At 58.3% G+C, this 10,747-nt stretch overlaps 1 protein-coding gene across 1 annotated transcript in view; it reads left to right on the top strand.

Annotated features, from left to right (window-relative positions):
- The first annotated feature begins 3,693 nt into the window (after window positions 1-3,693).
- The window catches only part of LOC113218336 (phospholipase A1), a 14,112-nt gene continuing 7,058 nt past the window's right edge, over window positions 3,694-10,747 (top strand). The window contains exon 1 of the mRNA XM_026438641.2: window positions 3,694-3,959. Within this exon, the coding sequence (XP_026294426.1) occupies window positions 3,872-3,959 (88 nt within the window). The 5' untranslated portion in view covers window positions 3,694-3,871. The remainder of the gene's footprint in view (window positions 3,960-10,747) is intronic.

The following is a 10,747-nucleotide window of genomic DNA, read 5'->3' as shown; positions in this document are numbered from 1 at the left end:
GGGCAAGAGGAGGGCAGGGGCGAGGTGAGCCTCGGCTACGAGAATAGTTTGTTATTGCTCAGGTGTATCGTCCGCCAGCTCTGAGGGGGTGGTGGCGGGTGTCCGCAGCAGCGAGGTGCTCGCCGACGCGGTGGGTGGCGGTGGTGGCGGTGGTGGCGGTGAGGGAGGGCTGGGCGACAGGACGGGGGGCACGGGGAGGCCGGGCGGCGGAGGGGTGCGCGACGACAGCGCGGGCAGCGCGCGGGAGAGCACCGTGCCGACGGCGCAGAGGACCGCGGCGACCAGGCCGAGCAGCCAGCCGGCAACGATGAGGGCGGGCCGCAGCAGCCATAGCACCACGTCGGTCACCACGCCGAGCACGAAGACGGCGGGGCGGACGAGCGGCAGCAGCAGCCGGGCGCCCAGCCCGAGCAGCCAGCCCAGCAGCAGGGAGGTGGTCTGCAGCAGGAGGGCGGTGCCCCCGACCACGGCGACGAGCAGGTGCTGGAGCAGGTCGAGGGCGCCCCTCAGCGTGGGCATGACGCGCCTGCCGCGAGGTGCAGCGAGCTTAGAGTTCCATCTGCCGGTCTGCGCCAAACAAGAGGAGGGCGACCGCTATTCGCACCAAGGAACTAATCGCAGAACACCAACCCTGCAGGCTGATTGCTGATTGTCAGCTCTACTCACGCATCGCCGCCCCCGAGGTTGCCGGCCCTGGCCCTGCCGGCCGCGACCTCGGACGCACTCGCGTGGAGGCCGTGAAGAAGGGCGCGGAGGGCCCGCGGCGGCCCGGCCGCCGGCCGAGGGAAAGCTTTTGGCGCGTGTGCGAGGGCTGCTGATTGGTTGTTCGACGTTTGGCCGTTGGCACTCCCCGGCGGAGGATCGGCGCAACAATACTCTAATTCCCACCGGGGCTGGTCACACTGTGGCCTGTGGTGGGGCGGGGCAGGCGGGGTGGGGCGGTCCTGCCTGCTCGAGGCGCAATGGCCACTAATGGGAGAGAAAGAGAGAACGCACCTCGCGCCGCCTCGCCCCGCCGCCTCCTCCGCAGTCCACCGGGGCGGGACCGCGCCCGCCGCGCTAGCCGCGCCAGCAGCGCCGCCACACGTGGCTCGTTGATTGTTGATCACGAATATTAATTTACGCCACGCAGGTGGAGAGTTGGTGGGGCGGGCCGAGTTTTCGTTAGAGAGGCCCCTCCCCCTCCGGGCGGACGGGCTCGCATGCATGGTTGTGTCGGCGCGCGACCCGGCGGCTGGCCTTTCGGGCGCGCCAACAGAACTGCATTTCAGGAGAGTAGTAGACTAGTCCTGCGTGGGCTGAACGTGACGGCGATGAGGAGCCGGACAAGCTTTTAGGGGGTGCCACCGCCGCGCCGCTCTCGACCCGTTTTGGTGGGCTTTTGGGCCCGGCGTCGTGCTCGGCGTGGCCCGCGGCGCGACGAGGGCAGGGCAGGGCTACCAACGCAAACATATAAAACATCCCGCACACACGCGCGTTGTGTTCCGCGCCGTGGGGGCACGCCACGACCCGTACGACGCATTGTCTTCACGAAACAGAGAAGCGTAACACTGGGAGAGAACGCCGAGAAGGCTGGCAGAAAAATAAGCCGCGACAAGCATCGCAAAGAGGCGCCTGGGAGTGGAATTAAATATACATGTAGCGGGCCAAAGCACCCGAAGCAATCCCCTTGCTCCTGCTCGTCGAAGAACTACTAGGAAGCCGGACACGATAGAGAAGGGGGCAGCGAAGAGAGGCGGCGGCGGCGCGGAAAGAGAGAGGAGCAGGAGGCCTCCTTTGATGACATCACTGATTATTCCTCCGTTTGGCTGCGCAGCAGGGCCGAGCCCCGCCCTTCTCCCGTGCGTCCCGTGCGAGTCCAGGAAAATTGGCAACGCGGGCCGTCCAAACGGCGGCGGCGGGCCTGAAGCGATGGCTTCCTTTTACCCGCGCTGCTCGCCGGCTCGGCCCGGCCCGCGCCGCCGGGAAAGTGATTTGGGGGGTTTGGAAACAGACAGACTCCATCTCGCTTAAAGATGATAAGCAGGCGGCGCGGCGCCGCTCCGCGCCGTGGCGTTGCAGCAGCGTGACGCCGAGCTCGCGCCGCTCATCGGCACAGTGGGGGAGGTGGAGGGGAAGTGGCGCAGAACGGGGAGGAGGATAGCGTGCCGGTCCATTGGGTCCGACTGGCCACGCCACGCCACTGCTCAGTGCTCTGGAAGGAAGTGGTGGTCCTGGAGTTGGTGATCGCAGGGGGCCCTTTGTCCTCCTGGAGGCCACAAGGGCTTATTTCGGATGGAGCAAGGGGCGGAATTAAGTTGCTTCTTATAAGCAGATTTAGGAACGAGCCATGCGCACGCAGCGTTAATCACCGTGAAAGAAGAGTTAAACCCCTAAAGGAAGCGACAGACCTTAAAGGGAAGGAGCTGGACCGACTGTGTCCGTTCAGACGATTGTCTCTATAAGCCCGTCCGCTCTGCGCGACGGTACATAGTTTAGTAGCCGGTATGCTAAACGTGCGCGGGTGACCGAGCTGCTCGTTAAAAAGCGCGCGGCTCGATAGGACATCTTTATCGTCGCCGCCGAGCACAGCGTGTCCCGCCGGGTGCCACCACCCCGGCAAGCAGCCCCAGCAGCCCCGCCAAGCCCTGCCTGCTCCTTTCTCCAGCTCCGCCTGCTTCGCCTGCTTCCCATATCTTCTGCCTTTCTCCCTCCCGCCCGCCCGTTGTCCCGCCGCCGGGCCAGGCTCTGCTCTTGCTCTCCTGGCCGGCTCCAGGCCCGAGGCGTGCCCCTGCCCTTGCCGCATTGAGCATGTAGGCCGTATCCCCCCCCCCCCCAAACAGGACCCACACCCCGGGCCAGGCACGAGGGGGCCATTAATTCGCCAAACTGGAAACTGGAGTGTCTGTCTGGCTCGTCTCTCTCTCCGTTGCGCCAGGTCAGTACACTCCTGCTGCCACTCATGCTGCTGCCTCACCGTGCCTGCTACGCTTATTCTCATGCTTCTCCTCCAGTTTGCTGGCCCCTCGTGGTCCTCCTCTGGCTCTGTATTGCCTCCTTGGCTCCTGCTGCTGGTCTCACAGAGAACCAGCCCCCCCCCCCCCTCGCGTCGACGAACGCGCTGAAGCTGGATGAACCCGCGGACCAGCAGGCGTGTGAGAAATATCTCCATCACGAGTGCGGGATCCGAAGAGAAACAAAACCCTGCCGCCGCTATTGTGGGAAGATAAAACGCACTACACGGAATTCTTTAAGATTTTAGTGGTGATAAGAGACAGAGAGTTCTTTTGCCTTATTGCTGCTCAGGGACAGACAGACGGGCGACGGGCGGCGTTCCAGCCGGTGACAGTGTGCTAGCGGTCCGCCCCGCGCTGTTGTTGCTGTTACGTGTAAATCTCTTAGCCAAAGCCGGCCGGCCGGCTGGGCAAAAGCCTCCTGCTCCAGCATTCCATTGAGCGAAGGAGGAAGCAAGAAAGGGGGAGGAGGAGGGGTGGCGCGTCTGCTTGACATCGGCCGAGGTGGGGGCGGAGCGGAGCGAGGGGTGGGGGTCGGGGTGCGGGCCTCCGGTGGGAAGGAAAGGATTCGGCGGGGTCCCCGTCGAAAGGCCCCTCCGGCCGGCGTCGTCGGCAGGGGCGGGGCGTTTGGAGAGGGGAAGGGGCGGTCCGGGCCGGCCCCCGGCGCGGCATGGCGGCGCGTCTGGCCCCAGTCGCACGAGGACGGCCCCGCGCGCTGGACGCTGCTGCTGAGGACACGGCGGGGACGCGAGCGGGAGCGAGCGTGCGCGTGCGTGCGCGGCAGACATGTCCAGGATGAGTCAGTGGTGGTGCGAATGAGAGTGAGAGAGATAGAGTGCGCGACAGTGCCCGACACAGGAGTATAGTGCAACGACAACATGGCCGTCATGGCCCGGACTAGCGCGCCGCTGCTCGGGCTGCTTGGATTAACTGGCGTGGTGCTGGTGCTCGCCGTCAGCATGGAGGGTAAGTTGTCGTCGAGCACAGCCTGCTCAATGTGCTTGAACTAGCCGGCCGATGCTCGCCGTCAGCGTGGAGGGTAAGTTTGTCTTCGAGCACAGCTGCCCGGGGTGCTTGAACTAGCTGTCTGGTGCTCGCCGTCAGCGTGGAGGGCAAGTTGTCGTCTCGGTTGTCGTCGAGCACAGCCTGCTCGCGCCGCCGTGACGTGTGCGCGAGAGATGATGCTTCCTGATGTGACACGGGCGGTTAACGCCGCCGTCCTCGGTCTGCTCTTGTCGTGGCGGGAGAGTCTTCCCGGTCACCGGCTGCCGCGCCGCGCTCCGGTCCGCTCCGGAGTGCAAGTCTCCTCACTTTTTATACTGCGTTAATGCGTGTCCATCAGTCTTGGAGGTAGTTTGCTCCGATGGCTTTTGAACTTTAAGAGAAGCGACTTCATGATTCACAAAACATAAGATTACCTTTACCACATCCCGACATATCAACGAATGAATTCAAATTGAGGTGTCGGTCTATTAATATGAAAGTTTGAGGTACACGCATCGCGCATTTCCGTTGTTCTTTTTCCGGGTGCGGTTAAAGACCTCGCACTACTCTATTTTTCGCGTGTACGCCGCTGCTTAATATGGAATCACTTGCATTAATGGGGGTAGGTGGTGCATGCACGGGATTATGCGAGCGTGCCCGTTTGTTTTTGCGCCGATGGTTTTACGGGCGCGAAGCGGGGAGATTGGATGAACACGGGCACGGTGCCCTGCTCTCTTGTAGGGCGCACGCGTCTCACCGCTCGACCCGCTCGACCCGCTCGACCCGCTCGCACGCCATGAGCACCACCGTGTGCTCTAAACGCAACACGCGCCGCGGCCAGCCGGGATCGGCCGGTTTGGAACGTTCGTTCAAAATTAAATGTTTTTTGAAATTAAACGTTTGGGTCTAAGACGGGCTGATTCACCGCTGTTTCCGGCTTGGGCCGGCCGGCCTGCCTGCCTAGGGTCGGACGCTGAGACTAGCGCGGCAGTCTAGACGGGCAGTAGAGACAAGGGCCTAATTTATAATTATGACAGAGATTTATTCCTTATCCTCGGGGGGCGACACACAGCCGCCCGCCAGGCAGGGAAAGTAAACTGTGTTACATTCAAGCTACTTCCAGGAGAGGACAAACACCTCTGTTGGTCTGTTGCGCCCGTACAACGGATCCCCTCTCTTTGAAAAAAAATAATAATAATAGGGGAATCTCCCCTTTAGTGACCCCTCTTTCCTTTCCTACCTATTTCCTCATGTTGCGTATAGAGTCCGATGATAGTATAGTGTTTGCACGACTGTGCTTAACTGTGTGTGATGTGTATCCCGCGGCCATTGCGATTCACGTTTAGAGTTGAGGAGCGTCCCGTCCAGCAGGGAGGCTTTCCCTTTTGCACCGGTCGCCTGCTCGCCCTGCTCCCCGAGCCTGCTTCCCCCCCGGCAGGCTCGATGCTCGATGCGCCGTACACCTACATGCATTAGTCCCCCCCCCCTCCCCGGGACAGAAGCCCTACAGCACAACCGTCACTGCATCGCTAAGCCCTGCTGTGCCGCCCTGTGACGTGGCGGGGGAGAGAGGCGGGCGGCGGGCGGATGAGGAGGCGGTGCAGCACAGGATATTAAAAGGGAAGTCAGCCCGGGCGAAATTTTTCCGCCTCCCGCGCCGCGCGAACAGCAGCGGCAGCAGCGGCCGCGACTGGCCCACCTGGCGGCGGCCACCGGGAGGCCGGTGGCAAAGTGGGCTTATTCGGGGAGAGGTTCCCACACCAACGTGGATTGGTTGTGCAGTCGCCCGCCTGTACTCGCGCACGAACACGCACACGCACACGCAAAATTACCGAAAAGCAGCGGGGGGGGGGAGGGACCGAAAGTAAGACTGAAAGAGTGTGGGGTAAACCGAAACCGAGAGCCTGGGTGGCGGCGGTGGTGGCAGGAGAGAGACTGAAAACGCCGAATTATTCCGTTGATTCTGATTGCGTGTGTAAGAGAATGAACCGCGGTCACGCCGACGAGATTTCGAATTAAATTTGGCGCTCCGAGCGAAAGGGAAAACTCGCACACCCTGCCTCAGCCCAACACACTTGGCCCCCGCGGCTTAAGGCTCAAGAGCAGGGAGGCCTGAAAATTAAAAGTACATTACGACCCCGAGATCAACAGATAACAGCAGACAGTAGGACGCACCAAACATTGTCCGCAATTTAAAACTTCACCTACTCTCAAGTAAAGTTAGTGGCCATTTTGTTCTGTGGTCGAGCCCGCCTGATACCTTTTCCTCCTTTCCGGCGGCCTTGATTGTGCAGAGCGCTGGCTGTTTGCAAACAAACGGAGTCGTGTGCCAATCGCAGCAATCGTCGCGGCCCGCCACTCTGCTGCTCTGCAAGGCAAATCCGGCCGGACCGCCGCCAATCCAGGACGCGGTCGATTCGCTGCGACTGCTCGCGGCGAAGGGGAAGTGGAGTGGAGGGACAGGGGAAGGGTCTGTTTGGCCTGCTGGCGCCGTGGAGCGCGCCTAAGGAGCAGCAGGCCACCTGAACCTGAACCGCCGGTGGGGCGAGGGCGGTCACGCGGTTACTACATGCGAGGCTCTCCAGGCGCTCCTGGAGAGCTGCTTGAGAGACGCCGCCCCGGAGTCGCTGGAGAGCTCTTCGTAGCGGACGAGTGGCCGCACCGGGGCGGGGCACGCGCCTGCCGTAACGCGTAACGCGCGCCGTCTGGGCGAGCCCATGAATGGAACAGTAACGCACAAAACCGGCAAGGCGATGCAGTCAGAGGCGCATGCAGGTAGTGTGTTGTGCATGTGCAGCCCCGTCCCAGTCCCATCCTCAGCAGGGGGACTCTCGAACCTAAAATGGCATCTGCGCCTCGCCAGGGTCTGGCCGGGGGGTCCGCAAGCCACCACCGGTCCGGCTCCAGCTGCTTGACATGTCAAAGGCCGTCGTGCTCGCGACTCTCCGGAAGTGCGCGTGGGTCCAGCCGCGCCGCTGCGCCGCTGCGCCGCCGCCGTCCCTCCGGTGCGACGGAATGCCGTCCGATCGCCGCCACTGCCACCGACGACGACAAACGCGCTTCCGGAAAGCCACGCAACGGCGGCACCGCACAGGGAACACTACTACTACTGGCGGGGCGGGGAGCGGGCAGCGCTTGTCTCGCGGGCGCTCCGCGGGTCCAAGCGCCAACTCCGTAAGTTTGTCGTTCCCTCCCCATTCACCTCCTGTTCCTCTGTTCCTCTTCTCCTCCCCCTCTTCCCCCTTCTCCTCCTCCGGCCCTGGTCGGGGGTGCCTAATCCGCCAGGCGCAGGCCCTCGCCCGCGTGTCCTTCGGACTGGCCCCCTGGCCCTGGCTTGGCCCTGCCATGCCATGCCGCCTCGGTGAAAGGGAAAGGGCAAGGCTGTTCCGGGGTGAGGTGGGGGAGTGGGCGGAGGGATAACGATCAGTACCACTCATTTTACTTTTGGGTCCGCTTTTCTCACTCCATAGCAGTCGGTATGATGATAGACGTTTCAAGCCACTTCCCCCGCCGGTCGATCAAACAAACGAAAACAAAAATGTGAGTACCACGACAATCCCGTGTCTGGCAAAACGCGGGAAACACTTTGGCCGACCCGTAAGTCACTTTACATTTTTTTGATGAAACGGGAGCGACAAGTGATCCCCGCCGCCACCGCCTGCTGGGGCGCCGCGGGCGGAGTAGAGTAATAGGCTGTAAAGCGGAGGTAGGTGATTTACAATGTGCCTCGCACTCGGGCTGCGTGAACACGCACGCGCACACGGGCCTCGCCCCCCCCCCCCCCTTAGCAGTAATGATATAACAATAATAGCACCTTGTAATCCCGGCTGAAGTTATAACCGCGGCTTATAATAGTGGTGCGGCACGGCGCGGCGCACCGCAGTGGTGGCGGGGAGTGGTGGGGAGCGGCAGCTACCGGAGGCACACCTGAGGCGACCCCCCCCCCTTTCCCCTTCTACTCATTTCCTCCGGTACCCACTTTATTCAATTTTGTCCCCCGACCAAATCTTCATTCTCTGCTTCCTCGTCGAGGAAACGTCGCGTTGAAGCGGTGGAAATAAATCTTATTCAGAGAGGAACAAAAGAAGTGTTCGATTTTACCACCAGTTCCTCTCTTTAATCCGTTGACTTTCCTCCGCGGGGTGTGGAGGACTTTTACCTGCTTTGACTCAGACGTGTTAAAATACGAAAGCAAAACTCGGTACCAGTAACAGATGCCTATATTGCAGAAAAGGTTTTTCCTTTTTTTGTGCGCTTTTTTTCCTCTTTACTGTAGAAATCGGTCGAAATCATTTCGCACTTGATTCCGAGTTCGTTTTGTAGTTTTACAGCGTAAGCCGAGGACGGCTGCAAGTTCCACTCAGTACAACATGCATCTCCATACAATGTCCCCGCCCATTCTAAAACTCATCCCGCTGAGGGCAGAGGAAAGGAGGGGGTCCACACACTGCACCGGGCGAGCGGGCGGGCCATTTATTTTTATAATATTCTGCTAAGGTGTAGAGGACAACATGACACTCTCACGTGTTGTGCACTTATGCTGTCCCATAAGAAATAAGTACTCTACCCATTATGACACTGGCATGAAAAGCAAAGCGCACGGTAAAAAAAGTTTCTTGTATTTCAAGACCCGTCTTGGATCTAAGGGTTTTTAAGGTATCATCTGCTAAAAACGACAAAAGAGGGATGCACTCTAACGTGAAAACGTTCGCACGTTCCAGGTACCTCTAATCGAGAGCTTTCGTGGGCGGTAATTTTCCTATCGAAATCGTAGTCCTGTGCTCGTTAGCATGGGGCGGTAGCGGCTTCTATGCGCTCACGAACCAAAGACAGTGAAAGTGTGTTCGATGACGGCCCAGGGCGCCGGGCCCCGCCTCTGTCCCGTTTGGACTGGTGACCCGGCCATTGTGCTCAAGAAAATGTCCAGTAGAGTGGAAGAGTGAGGACGAGTTGCATTGAATGAGGCATGCGTCGCACATGACTGTTGTAACGTACCTTTATAGCTCTCTCTATAAGCCCCCCTTGTTTCTTTTTGTTAGTTTTTTTTTCGTGGTTTTTTTTTTCAAGAAAAAGCGTTAGAATTTAATGTAATTATTTTTTTCTGCATTAAAATTCGAATTTTCCTTGCATACTCGCTTCGGCAGAAGGGCCGTAACCCCTCTCATACGACAAGAACGAGCATCTCGTTTATACCAGCCGCAGATACTATAGCATGTGTACTGGCTTATCCTAGCAGCTAGGACCTAGCTGCAGAAAAAAATCCACAAGAGTATATATGGTAAAGTTATAATGGGTTATTTGGTTCGGTATGGGATCGTAAAGAGGGCGGCTCATGGCGCCATTGTACTGCTTGAGTGAAAGCCGGGCGCGGGGCGAGAGGGGAGGGAGGGTCCAATCTGTCAGACAATCAAGTCAAAATGCGAGCTGTTCGCCACACCACCCCACACAACGGCGCGACGCGTGTTCAATACCCCCAAGCGTGTACGTGTGTGTGTGTGTGTGTGTGTGTGTGCGTGTGTGTTTTTGCAAAACTAGTTATTTCACCAACAGCTCTTTTTCTATCTCTGCCAGACACTCTGCCTTTCTGTTTGTTTGTTTTTTGTTTTAGTTTTCTAAGGGGCGTTTGCGATTTAATATTTTTTGTGTGACAATTTGGAATACATTAAATTTCCGAGCAGCAGGATGAGAACTCCGCGGGAAATGACCAACCATGGCAATTAGTTTATGCTATCACCGGTCACCCTTATGCATTGAATTTGAACGTACTCATAGGGCTCATGACTTTTAATTTTTGAAAGGTAATATTACGGTCAATCATAAACGGTAAAAAACAAAGCGAAAACAATTACTGAGCGACATCATAATTGTACCTTTGGATCTTCCTGGTAAGGAACTAATGAAGTCTGAACCGAAGCGGTCCTAAGGGGGAGTGAAGTCATTTGGCCCAATTATCTCTCAGCGCATAATAACAATCGGGGCCAGCAGCCTTTCTCCGGTCCCTGGCCCGGCGGCGGGACGTGGTGGAGCGTGGCGTGGCTGGCCAGCCCGGCCCGGATCACTACCGTTCTGTCCCTACGCATAAGGCCACAGTGTGGGGACTAGGAACTCCCAAAACTGCAGACACCGCCGGGCTGACCCCCCAGCTGCAAGTTAAGTAAGAGATTTTTGAAAGCCCTTCCATAGCTCAGTAAAGAGACACGAGAAAGAAAAAGAATGAGCAGCACAGATTCTTGTCTCTCCCCCCCCCCCTCTCTCTCTCTCTGACAGCAGCAAGCAAACCGGCCCAAAATTTCCACGCGCGTCGGCGCCAGTGCCACTTTCTACTATCTCGTTAAAAACAACAGCAACAGCTGCCCAAACGGCCCATCCGTGTGATAGAGTCCGGGATAGAGCCACAGGTTTGGATAGGAGATGATTTGTCGCCTGCAGACAGGCGCGGTATGGTCCAGCTGGAAGTAGCGACTGGCTCTCTCGCTCGCTCACGCTAGACAGTAGACACTCGCTATTTTATTTTATTATTTTTTATGGCAAAAAAAACAACTGTAGAGGTTTAATCGGGCCGAAATATGTAATATTAGAGAGTGATATATCGAAATATCTCAAGCATGTTTATGTTTAGCGGGTCGAATTGCGAATTACAGAAACAGAACACCCGATCAAAAGTAAAAGAATTAATATATTAGCAAGTTGCCTCAGGATGAGGATAACGCCTGGCAGGTAGGCACCTTCCTGTTGTAAAGTGCAGGGGAGCTGGGCGGGTGGCCTACCCT

The sequence above is a fragment of the Frankliniella occidentalis genome, unplaced genomic scaffold (genome assembly GCF_000697945.3).
Source record: "Frankliniella occidentalis isolate FOCC.00 unplaced genomic scaffold, Focc_3.1 Scaffold4, whole genome shotgun sequence".
Taxonomy (NCBI): Eukaryota; Metazoa; Arthropoda; class Insecta; order Thysanoptera; family Thripidae; genus Frankliniella; species Frankliniella occidentalis.
The sequence above is the reverse complement of the archived record's forward strand: the minus strand, read 5'-3'. Positions and strand labels throughout refer to the sequence as shown.